A 21,213-nucleotide genomic window follows, 5' to 3' on the forward strand; every position below is an offset into this window, starting at 1 on the left:
AGGGGAGGGCATCAACCGAGCTCTGCAGAAAGAAAGGAAAGTTTTTCATGGATGTTGTCATACTGATAGCACACGGGGATTACAGGCACACAGGATGTTTGTTTCCAAGACAAGTCCAAGTACTTGAACGGATCTGCTCCCTCATCAGCTCATGGCATCACATGTATTGACTGAACGGAGAGCGCTGACGCACAAGCTGCCAGATGCAGCACAGAGGTAGAATATCGCTGGCACAAAAGATATTGCTTCCAGTCCACGCCCACTCACAAGGGTGGTACGGGCTGCCTGCATCTCGGATTTGACATTGAAAAGAGATCGATCACAAGGTAGCTGGGTACCCACAGATTAAAAACAGGAGATCAAGGATCGAGAAATACTGGAAATTTATATGCATCAATGAAAAAGAAACAATGTTCTTTCTATTTGAGTCTGACGTACTTATTGGCTTTTAGGTGTGGGCGGGCTACTTTTAACTTGCTTTGTCCTTTTGTGTATGGTAAAGAGCTTTATCGCCTCAGGCTTTTTGATGCCGACACAAGCAACAGCAAGAATAACAAAAGGTCCCGAGGGACAAATACACTAGGACTTGGTAGCTTTCATAAACACCAGAGAAAGACCATGAATTTCTGAAGGAAGAGATCAGCATTGAAAGTGTGTTACCTCTTGTTTTCTTCTTTTTGAAGTGGGATATCTCAAGGAAAAGACATATTCAACTTTATTTCTTTCAGGTTCATGGGCAGAGTTGGATGTTTACTTACAGTGAAATAAAGGCCAGTGTATTGTGAATGACTCTCGCCTCTCAGCGAGACTGCTGAATTAGGGGCAAAAACCCTTGTTTTCGTAGGTGACGGAGTCACTCCTATACCAGTTAGAAGCTGTCGGGCCAAACCTCCCTGCTCTCTAGCAGTACCGCACCCAAACCCTAAAGTAAAGGTGTTTTCTGGCAGCCTAGCGCATGGATTCTGGAAACCTCTCAGGGAAGTTGTGGTGTAACAAATCTCACCTGTTTTCTCTTGTTAGAAATCAGTCTATGAAGGCAATGAAGAAGATGCAGGACAGCTCTTAATTTAATTATTAAAAAGACTGCAATACACAATAAAATGCATGAGCTGCAATGTTTATGACAATGAGAAGTAATTGAAGCAGAATGGTGAGGATAAAAGTGATAAATATGCAAACCCCCAACATATTGCAATAACGGAATATGCAATTCCTAGTAATGAGGCCTAAACCCTACCCTGAAGCGAGAGCTGGGCACGATAAGCCTAATCTGCCACTACGTGTCCATGGGAACTGCCCCAACCCCGTTACCTTGGGATGAGATCGGCCCCTTCGTCTCCGGATCAAGAATCGTACAGACAGGGCTGTGATTCGCTGCAAAGTGGCGTGGAGTCTAGATGGCGTATCCTGGTGGAACCCCTTCTAACGACCTTGGTCTCGTGAGGTTTTTTAAGGGCACGTTATTGTTTGTACAGGAATCCTGATGCAAGTATGTATCTAAACATCAGATTGTGCGCAAACTTGTGTCGGCAGTTACAAAACAATTACATGACGTGCGCATTCTGTTCTTGCTAACGTAAAACAAAGGGTGCATGATGACATGACCCACGAACATCACTGATAACAATGCTTTCTCAGAATAACACTGATTAGGAAAATGAAAACATTTCTCTATAATGCACACATCTGCAAACCGTGCTAAAAGGAAAGAAATGACCAAATAGAATTAAAGAGAGCATGACATAGGTCAAAGGGGTCAGTATAAAGGGCATCAAGTCCGCAAACTAAAAGCTAAGCTATCTCCTGTGCCCAGGCAGGGAGCTAAAATGGATCCACGACAAGTGGTCCAATCAGACACCATAGCAGCAGAGCCGTATCTAGACTAAAGAGCAGAGGAGGCCAATTGCTTGCTGAAGGATCCCACAGGATAGGAGATCATCTTTCAAACCTCCCAGTCATGAAAGGTGTTGTCTGGTCTAGAGAATAGAACGAAGCACAGAGAGTGCTACACCACTCGTGGAAGCCTCTAACACAGCAGAACACGGCTGTCTGGCGTGTGAGAAGCCCCCGAGAGGTAAAGACAGAACAAGCCGACACCCAGCCAGCCTCTGAATCAATCCTTCATCCAGCCTTATCATCTCAAGCTTGAGAGAAGCAATGTCCTCAGGTGCGTATCAAGGAATGGAAGCAGAGACATATGTGGAAAGTGGCATTCATTTTGGATTTTTTTCATGTTACCATCCAATCCCAATCAGGTGCCTTGAGGTTTCAAGGCACATACTGTGTAACTTACCTGCTTCAAGCAGCGTGCTGTGGTCCTTTGGGGCTTTTGGTTGCCTCCTACATCCCGGTTCCAGTTCTGGGCCTTTCACCAACGTGGGGGCAGAGACCAGCGTCTGTCGATCAGTCACAGCAATGCTATCTTCTGTTTCTTTAGCACTGGAATCTATGATAAAAAAGACCATAAGCATTGCAGAAGGAGCAGTCCGGATAGCAGCCCTCACCAATCTTTCAAGCTGCACCAACATTTAAAATCATTTGTACTTTAGTCTCAGAACTTGCATGGTTTTGTCTGCAGTTCCAATTGCCAGCAAACCAACCCAGAAATCAAAAACACATTTAGTAGTCCCTGGTGCTCAACATACCAGCTTAAACCCAGGGGCATATTCAGATGTCAGAAACTAAAGATACACCAGTGTTTGTAATTCCAGGTCACTAATATCCCAACCCAAACACAGGTCCATGTTTCTGATCCCTGGCACCCCCAACCTCAAACCCCAATATGTGTAATGCCCAGCACACCCACCTAAGAACCCAGAGACACTTCCACGTCTTCAATCTCAACAAGCAACCGCAGAAGGTAGACATGTGCATGTCTCAAATGCCTCGGACACCAACCTCAGAACCCAGAGATGTGTGCACACCTCGAATGCCTCGGACACCAACCTCAGAACCCAGAGATGTGTCCACACCTCGAATGCCTAGGACACCAGCCTCAGAACCCAGACGAGCCGGTGTCTCAAATCTCCAGGACTCCAAAAACGACGAATGAGTCCATGCCTCTCATGCCTAGCGCACCCACGTCAGACTCAAGAGACTCATCTGTGCCTCACATTTCCAGGTTACCAACACAGAACCCAGAGACGTGCCAATGCCTCTAATGCCTGGGACACCCGCTTCAGTATGGATTAAACTATATTGATGTTGAGTAATAGCCAGAGCTGCTGACTTTGGATCTGGGGAACCAGGTTTGAATCGTGGTGTTGGCTTCAGGCTAATCAATTAATCTCCGGTGCTTAAAATAAAATAAGTGTAGAAGGGGTTTTTCAAATTTGCTAAAATGACTGGTATCAACACCACAATATTTCAGAAGCCTTGAGATTTTAGTGAACAGATGCCACAGGCTAGCACCCAAATCTGAACAGTGTTCTAGCTCCGCTGCAGTTCACCATCTGCCACTTTTATGAGAAGATCAATACTTTATCCACAGTTCAATATAGACATATTGAGAGGCGTGGTCAACACTTACAAGCAACCACTGTTAGAGAAGAATGCAAAAACATTGTAAACAGTGTGTTATTTTAGTGAAAGCATGTTCACTATTATACAAAATGACACACGCCTCATAATCGTTAAAGCTAAGTGGGCTGCAAAAGTTTGTCATAAGAAAAAGTGGGTTGGCACCGATGTAATCAACCCATCCCGAACTCACCATTTCTGTCTCTACCCTCCGTTCAATCCCAGTCCCCAATAACTTCCAGCACTCGCTATACTCAGGTTCCAGAGCCACTTGCACTATTTTGTTCTCCTGCTTCAGCCTCAAGTGAATCCCGTACCTAATGCACGATTCAGCTCGCCTCGCTCTCTGTTCAACAGCAGTTTCCTCCCCACTGGCTCTGTGCTCGCTCTACTCAATCCTAGTGCCCTTAAGACCTTTTAGGGTTTCACCCTCTCTACTCAAATCTAGTTTCCATCCGACTGTCCAGCTCTCCTATTAATTTTTATACATTCATGCATTCATTCTCTGTGCTCTTAATCATTTGCCTCTCCATTCTGTACTCAAATGAGCTCTTTCCACTCTTCAGCTTCCTCTTCCTGATCCTGTTTCCTTCAGCTATTTGCATTCTTCTCAAGCTCCTTTCCGATCTTGACGCACTCCACAATCTTCTCTTAGTCTACCCCCGGCCACACCCCTCTCTGCATTCGGTTTGCTATGTGCTCTTGTCAATCCTGCTTATTCCACACATTTCACCTTTGTGCCCCCCCCTTTACCCCTCAGCGACTCAGCCTTCGACTCTTTACCCTTTATTCAAGCCCAGCTCCTTCTCCACCCTCTCTGCAATCTAAGTTTCTCCTTTCACTCTTTGGTTCCCAGCTCCCCTCCTCACCTCTGGCACTTTTTCTGCCACTTTTCTTTTTCTTCTTGTGGTTCCGTTTGGGCATCACTTCAAACTCGCGGAGATCGAGTGTGCCTATAGTCACCTCCACCATATCCATCTCTCTCTCCATAACATCCTCATCTTCCTCTTCGGACGGCAAGGAAGACGCTGGAAGGAAAATAATGAACACCTCATGAACTGTAGGTCCAGGAACACAGAGGGGAGAGACTGAACTAATGGGGGTTTCTGGGCTTCACAGCCGGCGGGTGGAACTCGGTAACACCCATCGGATCTGGCAGCATCTCAAGGAGAGAGAAGAGTGAGGCACCATATCCCGGCATGTGAGGTGCAGAACATGATTCAGCGAAGAAGCAAACTTGAGCCGCAGGAAATATTAGGTCCCCAACCAAGAGTTAGAAGGTTGTGATCAGAACAAAGACAAAGACACCCAGAGGGAGTGACATGGAGTTCACCAAGAACATTAAGTTAGGAGCCACTGGTACCTATCACGTAGAACTGCTGTGACATCACTGGAGAGCTATAAAGAGATCACTGGTACCTAAAAAACACGTTACTTACCTCTGGTAAAAATACTTCTGGTGGATGCTACATATATCTCCACAGATTCCTCATCTATTTGATGGATATCTTCCTGGTGCCAGACTGGATGTGGAATATTTTTCCCCCAGTAATACCTCTCCAGCACCACCAGGTGGCGCCTTGCAGCCTCAGTCGTGACTCAGTCCACTCGGACTGGGATAGTAATACATAAGGTGCCAACCTGCACTTTGGCATCAGCTACCTGCACATTTCTGTGCCTCATCGGGGCATAGAGAGAGGAGCCAAGAGGGCATCAGCAACAGTAGCAATAAATCCTATGACAGGACTTGGGATCTTATTAATCACAGCTTTAACTACCAGAAGAGAATGCAGGGTGATGAGTGAACCGCAGAGAGATCAACTTCCCACCAAACATATTACCAACGTTAAGTAACTTTTAATGGCTGCCTCTTCCTTCCTCATCATATCAATGATTCCATATAAAGGAGTCTCTTGGTTTCTTGGCATTACTGATCCCAAGCCCAGGAGGGAATGGATATGAAGTGATGCAACGCAGCGCTCGCAAAACTTAAAAAGGATGACTAGATGGTAGCCGGTAGATGTCGACCACCAAAACGCTTCCAGGTAGAGCACCAACCAGCCAGAGTCAAAACAACTAGTGAGACAAACCAGTCATCTGTGCATTGGCTCGAACAGAGATGCCATGTACACTCTGCATCTTAACACTGCCATGAGCAATAAAGGAAGCAAGAGCTTCTAGTAAAACAAAACCTTTCAAAAAATGCACCACTGAGGGCATCTTAATCAAAGAAGATAGTCTTGGAGACACATGGATGTGGATAGTGCTGCCAAATAACCCTTTACAGCTGCAATTGCTGTTGCCTGGCAGGCAATAGACTGAAATGCAGAGCATCAGAAAGGTACGACTGAAAGGAGTTCAGATTTCCCAACTCACACCGCTGAACAAACTTGTTCAAGCAAACGCTATAAACATATTTTGTGGCAGATTACCCAGCAGCCAAAATGCTGTCCACAAGTTCAGGGGGTAAGCAGAGAGACAGTGGCTCATACAGCTCAGTCTCCACATGTGCAGCCTTAGGGCTTGGGATCCTACTGCGAGAGGAGGCCCATTCTTGTGGGAAAGTAGGATAGCAGTACTGGGATTCAACAGACTTGCACACCAAATCCTCCTTGCCTAGTCCTGGGTGAGCTCCCGCACCTTCTGCAGGTCTGCCAACAGAAGTGGGATCATCAGGAATGTGTAAAGCAAACATCAAGGCATCCCTCAGAGAACTGTTCAGAGGAAAGTATATGGCACAAATCCTAGGGCACTTCCTGTTCTGGGCCGTGGCAAAGTTTCATGCATAGCCACCCCAAGCTAGAAAAGCTCATTTACACCACTCAAGAATGAAGTTTAAGTTTGTGCTCCTCTGTGGTGACTCTGAATATCCACTCTTACGTTGCCTGTGAGGTGTGCCTCCCCTATGCTGGGTTCACTACTACAGCCAAACTGTTGCAGAATATAGGGTTCATGACCTCAAACCACCTGACATGTTGATGTAATGGACGGTGGTGGCACTTTCTGATCCATCATGATCGTCTAACAATTGGTGAAAACGTAAGCCCTACACTCCCCTCAGAAGCTAATAGTGCAGAAGGGAGAGCCAGAGGCTTTGAGGCCACAGAGCCAGAGGATGAGGGTGAGGACTGAAGCTGCAGCTGGTGAGGACTTCCATTAGGCCCACCACTACCCCGAAAAGGGCAATACATTTGTTGAGGTGTCTGGATTGCTTGTGAGGGCTGATGCTGACGGGACTGCTGGGGCTTGAAGTATGGCTGGTATGTTCAGTACTGTTGTGATAATGATTCACAGGCCCAGCAAGCATGCAGAGACTCAGCTATTTTTGAAGCATTCACTGGATAAGTCAGCTTTCTCCTGAAACATCCTCTCCCCTTCAAAGGGCATGTCCATGAGAGTCGCTGGGGCACCTCCCAAAAGCCAGTAGAACACATACAAGTGTGGCGTCAGCATGACGTCCGCCAAATCCAGGCCATATTTCAGAATCAATTTAGAAGCATCAGAAATATCCTAGACCAACACAGAAAATGTTTTTTTCATATGTTCAGGTTAAATAACAAGGGTTAGTTAGGCAGCTCCCACAGGGTGTGTCTATAGAGGCCTAAAAGGCACTTAGTATTCGCAGTGCCAAGGAATCAAAGACTTTTCGCCTCACAGAGTCCAGTTTTGCAGACTCTCAGTTTGGAGGAACCGGAGGAAAAGCGTTCGGGTTCAGTTTCATGGAGGAAGCTTGTAGTCCTGCTTGTACCACTAACCAGTAGTGAAACTCCCCATCACTGGCTTTGCTATATTACAGCATCTTTCCCAGCACAGGGGTGGCAGGTGTTGGGGATAGTAAGGTTAAAGTGAGGGTATCTAGCTCCTGCCCTTTTGTGGAAACAGAGCCTGAGAGGGGAAGTCTTTTGTTGCTGGGAGACCAAATAATGTTCATTAGAGAAAAACTGGAGTGATGCATGTGGCACTATGTCTCACTGTTTTTAGCTTTCTTCTGATTGGGTTATGACTTTAGGCTGAACTAGCAGGACAGCTAAACTACTCCTTGCCCAAGCACACAGGGACTGGTACGCAGAGGGGCGAGTAGTATGGTAAAACCAGGGATTGTGCACACCAGCTAGCTTCAAATGAGACCACAACATGTTTTTTGAGATGGCATTATTAAATCAAGTCACTGAGATCTGCCATTGGTTAACTGATGCCACCGTTTGGGGGTTATTCTTCTAAGTTAATGAACAAAAAGAAAAAGCTGGACAGACTGAAATGAGCCTTCAGTGTCCTTGAGTCAAGCAAGTCTGTAACCTTCTGCACACACCCAAATTAAATAACATCAGAAGCAGGAGGGCAGCCAGGGCCTTTTCATCCTTGCTCTGTCTGTTTTTGGCACAATATTAAAACACTGCTGGAGGTCAGCAGAACCTTGATGCGACAAGTTGTGAAAAATTCTAAATAAGCATGGACGCTGCTATAAAAATTGGCCCAAATGTGTGTGCTTTTAAACAAAATCTGCTATTTATATGACAATGAACATTGAAAATGTATGTAATTTTATGAAAGACTGCTGCTCTGCAAAAGGTCCACTCAGTGGTATGGCTGCATAGGAGGGCGGTCCGGAGGAAGGAGTTCGTGTGATTACAGTGTACATGTAGCACTTATCCTGAAAAGTAGAGGCAAGAGTATGGAGCAAGATTGTTACTTTTAAATACTATGTTTACCAGTCAACCTAAGAATATATGAATATTTTATTAGAATATGTATGTCTCACAGACTTAGAACCAGCTTTGAGAAAATGTCCTAAGTGTTCAAAGCGTAATATGATCTAGAAGACAGAATAACACTATAGAACCTGGTGCTAAAGTAAAACAACCACATACACAAGGAAAAACTGCAAGACGATTAACTTTCTCAGCTAACGCAGAGAGGAAACAGTCGCTCAAGGTGGACACACTGGAAAGCAGACTGACAACACTATTCAGAAGCACTTCTAGCAATTATAACCAATCCAGCAAACGCAGAGGTGCAACTGGTCGGTTCCACAACTCATAACCCTGACATGATCAACCCTCTACCTTGTAAACTACCAAATGAATGAATTTCTAAAATATTCTAGGGCAACAAGTCCAATTCTAGGCCAACAAGTACATTAAATGGTACCTTCCATGTAATACATGCTCTGGTCTGCAGCATACACCTTCCTATGAAGGATAATCTGACCGCACCGTACTGAACACTGGTGTCCATGCTGATGTAAATTCTTCTGTTTCAGAGAATGACGGTGGAGATTTGTGCTGAATAAGCCCCTTCTGTCCCCTTGTGCAGTCTATCCAGCAGTTCATGGTACACAAGCATTTGGACGACTTCCAGCAGTCGGTCATGTGTAGGCCAAGCTGCTGTGATAACATTTGGACACTGTGTCCGCGTTTTCATGATGTAATGCTATTGTTTGCTTTGCTGAAATGGGACCTTTTCAACAAAAAGACAATAAAGAAACAGGTACTCACTCCCCGTGCCTCCACTTGGCGGCTCTTCTGCAGGGGGTTTCTTGACCTTCTTCCATTCCTTCTTCTGCGGACTTGTGATGTCTGTGACCAACGTGTCCTTACCTGGACAAGAGAGGAATCTCATTAGCTCAGGATACGCCCAAAGTAACTCACTGAGAGTCTTTATTTAATAAGAGCACCTATCACCGAAGCAAACACTGGGCGCTTATTCTCTGGATTAAAATGAACGAGTCACTCAGCCGATTTATAATGATCTTCTCACTTGATTATGCACCAAAGGCTACTGCCGTGCAGGCACGCTATATCTCCCTAGGCTTTGATTGCACTATGCAGGTTTTCATGTATTTCTTCATCTACTGAACTGTACATCTTCTCACAGCTCCTCGTCACACCAAACTCCGCCAGACACCCGTTCATGCTGTACATCGCCTCAGAGACGTTTGTCACACAGATTCGGTACACCTCCCCAGGTTCCTCCTCACAACCCTGCTGCACATCTCTTCAGAAATTACCTCCATCCACACTCTATACAGCTTCGAAAAAACCATGTTCATTTCGCCGTTCCCTATACATCATCCACAGCACTCACAACCACCAATACCTTCCACATCTCAGAGATCCCTGCCAGGACGCCCAGTGCATTTCCTGTGGTCATTGCTCTTGCCTATCGTCTTCCTCTAGCTTGTCTGAGGTCACAGTAAAGGTGCAGCGATTGTTTTTGTATCTGCTTTGCCCTAATTGCAGGCATTTGGAAAGCGCTGAACAATTCATTTGCAAGAGGCCAGCATACTTGGAGCTGGTCTACTAAAGATGGTCACTATAGCATTACTTTGCTAAAGTGGTACCTGGTGAATTTGGTTAACTTGCGAGTAGTCTCAGGAGTGTCTTTGACGATCCTGCAAAGATTGTCAAATATTTTTGAGAATTGACTTTGGCAGCTTCCAAAATGATAGTGTACTTCTTGTTTTCTCTGTGACATCACTCTGCCATCCCAAGCAAAAAAGCTGGCCCAAGTTAAAGAGATGATGGTGGTGTGTGGCACACACATAAACATGATTGTATCAACCTTTGAACTACCCCATAGCCCCACCTCGGCAGCCTTGCTGTAAGAGACCTTGAGCACAGGCTTTGGCAACCCTATCTGTGGTCTTCCTACCTAACTGTGCATGAAACCTGCCAAGGAAAGCCAGACCTAGTCTTGTGTGTCAGGCTGCAGCAAGAGGACATTTTGTATGGTTCCGAAGTGGAGCCAGCACAACAGAGAAATTTTAGCCACCAGTAATGTGCAAAGGACCAGGGAAACACACAAGGAGAGAAAAGACTGTCACCTGTGGGGTGCTTTACACAACGTAAGCACTGAAGACGTTCATGGATAATGTAACTGAGGTCCATGATTTTCCTTTGGACATCCCACTACACCACCAACATTGATGTGCCAATGCTGTATGGTGTGTTTAAAAGAGTTCTCTGACAGTTTGTTAATAAAGTAGCAGCTATCTTGGCAAAGCAAATTGGAGAAATGGCTGAGAAGATGAGTCCGGACCCAAGTGTGGAATTTCTTTCAAGCTCTGTAGTGCAATAACCTTTATGATCTACACAAAGTACGGAGGTGGTATTCCTATCTGGAGACTACACTGTCCATATTACCAGCACCACAGAAACTTAGATAACAATTCTGAAGTCATTTTCCCAATAGTTTCTGCTATCAAGGGCCAAACTGGAGAACATCGAGGTGTGAAGCAGACCCTTGAACAGCTCTTCTTAAAGCGCTGGAACGCTTTGAGATGAAAGACGTTTCCTCATCTGGGCAGCTGGAGAAACACAGGGTGGTGGAAAATATGCTGAAGCCGGAAACCCAGGATCTTATGAGACCTGTACCACATTCCTATGGTTGCCCTACAAAATCTGGGTCCAGAGCTGGTGGTGATGATGATGATCTAGAGACCGGCTGACCTGAGAAACATCTTAAGACAGATGATATGGCAGAAGGAAGTCTTTTCAGAAGGAAAGGGAATATTCTTATTTCTTACTTGAGTCCAGATATGTAGAAGAAGAGGGACCTGCTGTCTATCCAAAGGAATATGGATGCACTGGACATCAAGAAATATATTTTTAGAGAGAGGGCAGCAGAGTCAGTGTGTTTCTAAATCACATGAGGGAGTGGACTCTTGAAATACGATTATTGTCTGCCTGAGGATGTTACGTTGAACCTGTTGCTGTGAGGTCCTTCGAGGAACCAGTCATTTGGACATGGAGTGTTGAATGGGATTGAAGGGAGCTAACATCCTCATGTATTCAATTTAATGAATGTCCTTACTTTACTAAAAGATTTACACTTAAAATGTATCTAGCTATAAACATTTCTTGCTTATTACACACCACTGGCATCCCAGCTTTTGGTTTGCATCCACGAGGCAGCTGCTGCTCTGCCATTCTTCCAGCTTCTTGTGACTTCAAAACCCTTGGCTAGGATTCGCAGTCCTTGTAGCAAGCCCAGGTATCCTATTCTAAGCCACTGCAACCAAGTTCTATCGCTGGATTAGGCTAGCAGTATCCCTTGCCGCTGGCCACTGCCTGTGTTCTGCTGTTTCCTGTGCTGGCTTCATTCTACCTGTTCCTGTGAAAGAACCATCATGTCTCCTGCTCACTGCTGTACCTTCTTGGCACTGTTCTGCCAGGTCCTCATTTTACATTTGGACTTGCCTAACAACGTCTGTTCATGTTTCCAGAGTTGTAGCTGACTTTTCCATCTAACCTTTTGACCTCTGTTTCCTTGTGCAGACTTCCAATGTTCTGCTTCAGCTAATCTTGCAGTCTGGTGCATTTGTGCACTTCTTTTATTCTAACCATGAGCATCTTCCCACAATCTTCTACTTATTTGTCTTTTTTTCTTTTCTAATCCTGCATTCTCTATTATTGTTCAGCTTTGTTCCATCCGTGTTATGCATGGTGTTTAGAATTTTAGTTTGACATCAGTGTCTTAATGACTGATAACTAAGGAAAGGTCCCCTGTGAGACTTCAGCAAGACTCCTATTTCTGTGTGTAGTTAGTTCTCACTAGCTCCTGATCAGAGTGAAACCAGCCACTTCATTTGTACCGGTGCATGTTAAACTTTCTAAATAAATATATGAACTTATATATGAACTTCGCACAGTGTACAGCTGTAACAAGGGTTGGGATTTTCTCTTACCTACAAAGTCCTTGAATCAGTCCAAGATACTACAATTATTTACTGTCCTAATCTATGCTCCCCCTTGTCTTCTTGTTCTCCTTTGCAGATCTGTTCATAGACACACTGCTGATCTTTGACTGACTCACATTCCTGTCCTCCTTGCTACTGGTCTTCTTTCAATATAAGATCCGTATGTTCTGATGCATCACTCTGGTACCTCTCCACCCCAGACATACCTCATGCATCTCATCGGGGAGGTACTTCATCAGACACTCATCCCATGCATTGTCCTGATGGGAATAGTTCCCTCCTGTACCTTTACTTCTACCATATACAATATATATCAGCATGCAATGCAGATGCACAATGGCCTGCTCTGCCCCACATCATCCAGAAGATGCCCTTTAATACCCCAGCTCTTTGGGGAGCCTCAAGCCCCCTTGATCACCCAGTGCCTCTCATCAAGGGCTCTTTCCTTCTACTGAGCCCTCCTCTTAAAGCCCTTTTCATTATGGTACGCGGCGGTATTCACAAGCTCCAGATCTCACCGTACACCTGCAGCATGGACAGCATGGTGTGAACCCGCTGTACCTCCTTGAAGGTAGCTCTCCGAGTGACAAAGGGCACATTGTACACGCGTGGGTCATTCTTCTGAAACGGGGCATTCTTCTTGCTAAAGAAGATGGTTTTGTTGTGGCTGGGAGCTCTCAGGAAGATGGCACGTGCATTCTGGAGGTGCAGCGACCAACTCTCAAGGAGATCCTGCACATCCTGGGGAAAGAGATGGAACAAGTCAGCGAGGATGATTTTCACCAATTCCAGGCAGACATTTTAGACACAAGTGTACAAATAAGCCCTCAATGCTGTTCCCTAAGCAAACATCCTTTCTGCAGTCATGTGAGAAGTATTTTCAGTTTTATTATCTACATAGTGTTTGTTAGACCTGACAGCCTTGGGTGGTCACCTCCAACTTTTTGCCTGCTTCCCTCCATTTTTTGACACCATTTTTGCTGGTTTTAGGAGTCCACGCACTTTACCACTGTTAACCAGTGCTAAAGTGCATATGCTGCCTCCCTTAAAACATGGGACATTGGCTCATACCCAATTGGCATATTTAATTTACTTGTAAGTCCCTAGTAAAGTGCACTGCATGTGCCCAGGGCCTGTAAATTAAATGCTACTAGTGGGCCTGCAGCACTGATTGTGCCACCCACATAAGTAGCCCCTTAACCATGCCTCAGGTCTGCCACTGCAAGGCCTGTGTGGGCAGTTTCATTGACACTTCGACCTGGCATTTAAAAGTACTTTCCAAGCCTGAAACTCTTTTTTTCTACATATAAGTCACCCCTATGATAGGCCCTAGGTAACCCATAGTGAAGGGTGCTGTGTAGGTAAAAGGCAGGACATATACCTATGTGTTTTATAAGTCCCGTCAGTGGAAAACTCCTACATTTGTCTTCCACTACTGTGAGGCCTGCTCCTTTCATAGGCTAACATTAGGGCTACCCTCATACACTGGTTGAGTGGTAGGGTCTGATCAGAAGGTGGTAGACAGGTCATATCTAGTATGGCCAGAATGGTAAATCAAAATCCTGCTGACTGGTGAGATTGGATTTTATATTACTATTTTAGAAATGACACTTTTAGAAAGTGAGCATTTCTCTGCACTTAAAAACCATCTGTGCCTTACAGCCTGTCTCCAATCCACGTCTGGGCTGGTTGACAGCTCCCATGTGCATTTCACCCAGACAACCAGAAACACAGGATGCTCAGTCACACCTGCACACATCTGCATACTGAATGGGTCTTCCTGGGCTGGCAGGGTGGAGGGCCTGACACTTGCATTTCAAAGGACAGTGGCCTGCTGTTGGAAGCTGGCTCTGTATATACTATATCAAAATGAGAGATAGTGTGCAAAGAGTCCAGGGGTTCCCCAAGAGGCTTGACAGAGGCAATAATAGATAATACTAATGCTCTATTTATTGTAGTGTGGTCGAGCAGTAGGCTTATCAGAGGGTAGTGTTAAGCATTTGTTGTACACACACAAGCAATAAGTAAAACACACACACTCAATGACTTAACTCAAGACCAATAGGTTTTTATATAGAAACATATGCTTTTGTTATTTCATTTCTAGAACCACAAGGTTCATTTAGCAGATAAGTACATTAAATGAAAGGTACTTTACACAATAATACTTAGAACTCTGAATGGAATCCACAATGTACACAGTTTTCTTTAAAATGGCAAAAAGCTATTTTAAAAGTGGGCACTGTGCAATTTTCAACAGTTCCTGGGGGAGGTAAGTAAAGTGCAGTTTTTGAGGTAAATAACAAACTTACAGGTTCAGTCTCGGGAGCATTGGTAGCCCACTGTTGGGGGTTCAAGTTAACCCCAAACACCCAGCACCAGCAACACAGGGCCGGTCAGGTGCAGAGGTCAAACAGGAGCTAAAATAACATGGGCGCTTATGGAGACAGGGGGTACTCTGGTTCCAGTCTGCTTGCAAGTAAGTACCCACGTTGTCGGACGGCAGACCAGGGGGGTTTGAAGGAGTACTGCAGGCGCCCCAAGGAGGCACAGAAACCACACCCTCAGCGGCACAGGGTCGGCCGGGTGCAGTGGGTGAACAGGGCGTTGGGTTCTCAATAGAATTCTATGGCGGGACCCGGGGGTCACTTAGACATTGCAGGCAGGCCACAGGGGGGGGGGCTTCTCGGGCAGGCCACTGACTGGGCAAAGATGAGGGCCGTCTGCTGGTCGTTGCTGCACCGGTGGTCGGTTTCTCATGGGCCTGGGGGCTGCGGGTGCAGTGCTTTTACAGGTGACTGATATCTTCATCCCAGGCAGTCGAGGTCAGGGGGGTCCTCAGGATTCCCTCTGCAGGTGTCATTGTGGGGGTGCAGAGAGGTCAGCCCAGGGTGCACATATCATCGGAGTCGCCTGGGGATCCTCTCTGGTTAGTTGGTTTCTCTGGACACGGGCGGGGGCGTCAGGTGCAGAGTAGTGGGGACTCAAGCTTCTGGAGTGAGGTGGGAGTCCCTTTAAAGATGGTTTCTTGGTCTTCTTTTTGGGCAGGTCCGCTGTCCACAGGAGTTTCTTGGTCCTCGGTGATGCAGGCAGTCCCCCGGAGGCTTTTCAGGGGTCGCTGGTTCTGCAGAACGCGTTGCTTCTTTTCTTGCAGTTTTTTTTTAAGCAGGAGATGGGCCAGTAGGGCTGGGGCCGAGTCAGTTGTCTCCTTCTCTTGTCTGCGGGGTTTTTCAGCTCAGCAGTCCTTCTTTCTTGGGGTCATCAGGAATCTGAAGAGCTCGGTTTAGGGTCGCCCCTAAATACTAAATTTAGTGGTGTGTTAGGATCAGAGGGCAGTAGCCAATGGCTACTGTCCTTGAGGGTGGCTACACCGTTCTTGTGCCCACTCCCCCTGGGGAGGGGGGGTCAAATCCCTATTGGTCCTAATCCTCCAAAGCAAGATGGAGGATTTCTCAAGGAGGGGGGTCACTTCAGCTCTGGACACCTTAGGGGTGGTCCTGGCTGAGGGGGTGGCTTCTCCTTGTTTTTCTCATTATCCCCTCTGGACTTGCCGCCAAAAGTGTCAGTTCATCATGGGGGGTGGAGGGGGGTGAGGGTGCAGGGGAGGCATCTCCACTAGCTGGAGTGCCCTGGGGCACTGTAACTCCAGGCTTGAGACTTTAAGGCAGTTCCTGCAGGGGGTGGTGTGAAGCACCTCCACCCAGGACAGGCTTTTTTTCTGACCACAGAGTGCACAAAGGCACTCACCCCATGTGGTCAGAAACTCGTCTGGAAGTGGCAGGCTGGCACAGACTGGTCAGTCCTACACTACCAGGCTGGCTGACATACAAGGGGCATCTCAAAGATACCCTCTGTGTGCATTTTTCAATAAATCCCACACTGGCATCAGTGTGGATTTATTGTGCTGAGAAGTTTGATACCAAACGTCCCAGTATTCAGTGTAGCCAGTATGGTGCTGTGGAGTTCATAATGACAAGCTCCCAGACCATATACTCAGTATGGCCACCCTGCACTTACAATGTCTAAGAATTGACTTAGACACTGTAGGGGCATAGTGCTTGTGCAGCTATGCCCTCACCTGTGGTATAGTGCACCCTGCCTTAGGACTGTAAAGCCTGCTAGAGGGGTGACTTACTTATGTCACAGGTAGTGGTTTGTGGCATGGCACTCTGAGGGGAGTGCCATGTTGACGTTGTCTTTTCTCCACACTAGCACACACAACCTGCCAAGCAGTGTGCATGTACTAAGTGAGGGGTCCCTGAAGGTGGCATAATACATGATGCAGCCATTAGGGGCCTTCCCTGGCCACAGTACCCTTGGTACCAGGGGTGCCTTTTACAAAGGACTTGACTGTGTGCCAGGGCTGTGCCAATTGTGGAAACAAAGGTACAGTTTTAGGGAAAGAACACTGGTGCTGGGGCCTGGTGAGCAGAGTCCGAGCACACTTCCAATCAAAGCTGGCATCAACACTAGGCAAAAAAGTGTGTGTGTGTGGGGGGGGGGGAGGGAGCATGCCAACAGTGGCATTTTCCTACACCTACCCTCACACAATGGACTGCCAAACCCCTTACTGGGACCCTGGCAGACAGGGTTGTACTGAAAGGGGACTTTGTGCACTTCAAAACCAGTCTTTGAAGTCTCCCCCACTTCAAAGGCACTTTTGGGTATATAAACTGGGTCCCTGACCCTACCAACTTAAGACACTTCTTGGGACAGGCACTCTGCACCAGAACCTGCAACCTGCCAAGAGAAGCTGCCTGGCTCCGCAAAGGACTCACCTGGACTGCTTTGCTGTAAAGGACTACTGCCTTGCTGTTGCCCTGCTGCCTTGCTGACCTCTGGCTCTGCTGAGAAGTGCTCTTCAAGGGCTTGGATTGAGTTTGCCTCCTGTTCCTTAAGTCTCAGGGCCAAAAACACTTCATCTTTGCAAAGAAACTCCTTGTGGGGGGAAAATTCACGCAAAGCCTGCCGGAATCGATGCACAGCCTGCTTAGCGGTGAAAGAGTCACTGCATCGCCGAACCAGAAAGACGCAGCCCGGCTCCCTGAGAAGGACGCAGTGCCAGCATTGCGACTGGAACTTCGACGCACAACCCCCTGGATCGACGCATCGCCAAGCCGGAACAATGCAGCCTGACTTCCTGTGGAAGGAATCGACGCAGAGCCTGTCGTGCAACAGAAACTCCCACTGGATCGACGCAGCACCTATGACTTCGTCCTGCACGCCCAGGATTTCCACGCATCGTCCCTGGGCGTCAAAAGACCCCATATCGAAAAGAGGATTCAAGCCTGCGTGCCAGAATTTGACGCAAAGCTCTTGCTGCGTGGAAAATAATTGATGCATTGTCTGTGTGCGCCCGGAAATCCGACACACACCTACCTTTTTTCACCCATCTCCCCCTCTGTGGTCTTCGTGCGTATAATTTTTACACAAACGTGGTACTTTGTGCTTGCAAGAGACAATTGTTGCTTTTAAGAACTAACAACTCTTTTTATCATAAAAAAAGTGATATTTCAACTTGTGATTATCAAATCTTGATGTTTTTTTACCTTAAGTTAATCAGATAAATATCTTATATTTTTCTAAACCTGTGTGGTGCCTTTTTGTAGTATCCTCACTTGGTTATTGCATGATTTATTGCACAAATACTTTACATGTTGCCTTCTAAGTTAGGCCTGAGTGCTCAGTGCCAAGCTACCAGAGGGTGGGCACAGGATAATTTGGATTGTGTGTGACTTACCCTGACTAGGATTGTGATCCCTATTTGGACAAGGGTGTATACCTGTGCCAACTAGAGACCCCATTTCTAACAGTGCTTACCACACCCGCAGCACCTGCATGGGATTTTTCCCACGAGACCGGAGGGCTGTCCCAGATAATGGGGCACACCGGCTCACTTCAAACATATGGCCTGGGAAAGCACCAGACTACAGGCATACTGGACCGGAGTGATTGCCATGGTGTGCAGAGTGGTGGATCCCAGGGTAGAATGGGGTATGAAGCACTGCTTTTTGGGGTTGCTGACCCGCCCGGCCATGGGATCTAAGATGAGGTACTGATTCGTCTTACTGGGCTTGGTGCTGGCGTGCAGATGCATAGTGGTTTACTAGGATCACCCCCACCCACCCACATTTGCCCGTCGTGTCACTGTATATCTGCTGCACTGTTTGAATATGTTGGCATAATGCTGCCTTTGTTGCTACAAATCAGAATAAGAGGAAACTTCAATAAAAACAAGTTTCAAAGGAAAAAAAGTGACAGTGCCAGAGGAAACTATCTGTACCATGGGGCTGTGACACCCAGTGGTCCTTTGGTGTTTGGGATTTGTTTAAATACTATCTTCTCCTCCTCTCCCCGGTGCCCTTGCACCATCCTCCCCACATTGTAACTGCACCAAGAAAGAATGCTGGCAATCACATGCAAATGGCAGCCAACGAGTGAGGAATCTTTCTCCCTAGAGTTGCACTGGTATAGCCATGTTGTGAAGAGAGTTTCTTTAAGCCTCTAGAAGAATCATGAAGCTGAATGTTTGGTTTTGACATATTTGAGGGGTTACAGAAATGTGGAGATCTATTGTGGTGTGCAAGACGGTACTGGGAGCCTCACTAAGGCTGTGATGTCGACCACAATCTTTGAGTGATTATGAAGCAAGTGCCTATTTTAAGCACTTTACCTGGAAAAGTTTTAAATATCTATTAGTAATTTATGTTGTTATAGTTTGCCTGTTGAGTAGAAGTCTGTGGAATGCAATGCTGAACAGGATGGTCTGATGGTCCGAACAGCCAATAGGGGAGGGATGAGTGGGGAGAGGACAAGTAAAGAAGAGATTATGGGCTCTGCTTGTGGAAGGGGCTGGAGATGTAATATGGGAGGTAAGAAAACTTGGTGAAGTCATGTGCTTTAAAATTAAGTTGAAAGTGGTAGACTGGGTGGAAGGGGGGAAAAGTGGCCTAAGAAGTCTTACACAGATAAAACGGGGGGAAGTGAGCTAAATGACAGTGAGGCCGCAACCTGTGGTACCCTGAAACCGGTCCCAGGATGCTTGTTTCTGGTCCAGGGAGGACCTGGTCTGGCAGTTCGGGCTGGACTGTTCCCATAGGGAACAGGGTCAAGACTGATTTGCATATGGCCGGGTCCAAACTGGAATGGCATGGTGAGCAAAAAAACTGATGGATTAAACCCAGATCTGTGACTGGGGGTGAATGTTTGATTTGTTCTGCATTCCGTCCATCAACTGTTCTTTTTGCTGGTGCATATCATCTGATGCAGCATTATGTTGCATTCTGGAATAGCCTCTTTTGCTATGATGGGTGATATGGACGCCATCCATGTTTCAGTATTGAACACCAGAGCATAGGTATTGTTGGTGAAGATCTGTGATGCACAAACACAAGTGGAGTGTGCCCTGATTATAAATTAAGAGAGGAATATTCTGGATGTTTTGGGTTTTGGAGATAGGAAGTGGTGGAAAAAGGTAAATACTTTTTATGGAGGATGGAGCATACATTTTTATGCAAAGTGAGTAGGTGGGCATGTGCATGCTGGTGGGTGTAAGCTTAAGCTAGAGATTCAAAACCCCTGGTAGCTCAACTCGGCTTAAATAAGTAGTTCCTCTCACCGCAGGAAGAAGTGACCCAAACATACAACACATTTGCTCTGCTCAGCGGAGACCGTCAGGAGGTGTGCAGAATGAGAGTAGTTACTGAAAAGGTACCACAGGCTGGTCACCTCACCGAGTCTAGCTAATAGCAAGGCAGAGGATGCCAGTTCTTCTCAGCCCATGCCTTCTGAGAGGGTGTTGACCAGGACACAGAGGGATGGTCAGGTCAGGCCTCAAATGGAATTTCATTAGAAAACACAAGTTGCTTGTGGCCATGTGCTCCACAGTTGTCCCCTCAACTACTGTTCCTCTGTTCATTCTTCTGCTCCCCACTGCTGTGCGTGAATAATCCCTTTACCTCCTCTGAATATTGTTAATACAGTGGTTGGATGGAGGGTACGTGAGCGAGCATATCCAGGATCAGCAGACTACTTACTTTGAGGAGTGCAGCCTCGTTGTACCGCCGCAGCGAGGCGCCTGCAGACTTGGGCATGTTACTGCGGCTCTGGCCATCTCTCAGTCCCTGCGATGTGCCCCGCTTGGCACGGACAGTGTACCGGTGAAAAGTCTTATGCTCCAACACTTCGTTCCTTACAGAGGAAACAAAACACAAAAAAACAGTATGTAAAAAAAAGTAAAATAATTATTTTTTTATGCAACTAATTATTACAAATGAAAACCACATATTAGGATATTAGTGTCTAGTGCAGAGTGACCTTAAAATACAGAATATTTCATTGCTTGATGGTCTGAGTGGCTGAGAGAAACAAATGAGTGTTTTCTTTATAGCACTATAATCACACTGAAAGCGTCAAGTGCACAGAAGTGTCAAGTGGCATGAACGTGTTGTTTTAGATTTTGGTCACATTCTGATAGCACTTCGTACCTCAGAGGGTGACCCAAAACACATTTCTGTGGAATGAGTAGCAGGCTCTGCTGTAGGTTGCAATGGAAGAGGATGAGTTTATGGTGTGGCCTACGTGTGGGCAGTGATTTGGTATAGTGTGTGACTCACAGCAGGTGCTCTGAATGTTTTGTGATGACCTTGTACATGTGCAGACATGTAGAGCGCAGAGGATTCTGCGATAGTTTCACGTGTACCATCTTGTTCAATCCTCCTGTCACTGCACAGTGGGGTAGAAAGGGATCATTTGCAGAAGAAGTATTGTAGGTTGTGAAGTTGACATTTAAAAAAAAAGAGCATGACAAAGAGAACTAAGAAGGACTTGAATGGGTGCCGCAACAGCGGCTCAATTATCAAAGAGCTGAGCAACAAGGACAGGAAGCTGAGCAGCTAGGACCGCGCATGCTTCGTATAGCACATGGGTGAGGGTCTCAGCCTCTCAACTGAAGTGGGACACGAACATCCTTGTAACGCTGAAGCAAGCTTCATTCA

At 46.4% G+C, this 21,213-nt stretch overlaps 1 protein-coding gene across 5 annotated transcripts in view; it reads right to left on the reverse strand.

Annotated features, from left to right (window-relative positions):
• The window catches only part of ANKZF1 (ankyrin repeat and zinc finger peptidyl tRNA hydrolase 1), a 116,779-nt gene that overhangs the window by 31,628 nt on the left and 63,938 nt on the right, over positions 1-21,213 (reverse strand). For all 5 annotated transcript variants that reach the window (XM_069227190.1, XM_069227188.1, XM_069227191.1 and 2 more), the window contains exons 7-11: positions 20,254-20,407; positions 12,736-12,958; positions 9,015-9,116; positions 4,389-4,547; positions 2,294-2,446 (exon numbers count right to left, since the gene is read on the reverse strand). In XM_069227190.1, coding sequence (XP_069083291.1) covers positions 2,294-2,446; positions 4,389-4,547; positions 9,015-9,116; positions 12,736-12,958; positions 20,254-20,407 — 791 coding nt within the window. The remainder of the gene's footprint in view (positions 1-2,293; positions 2,447-4,388; positions 4,548-9,014; positions 9,117-12,735; positions 12,959-20,253; positions 20,408-21,213) is intronic.

Source organism: Pleurodeles waltl, chromosome 3_2 (genome assembly GCF_031143425.1).
Source record: "Pleurodeles waltl isolate 20211129_DDA chromosome 3_2, aPleWal1.hap1.20221129, whole genome shotgun sequence".
Lineage (NCBI taxonomy): Eukaryota > Metazoa > Chordata > Amphibia > Caudata > Salamandridae > Pleurodeles > Pleurodeles waltl.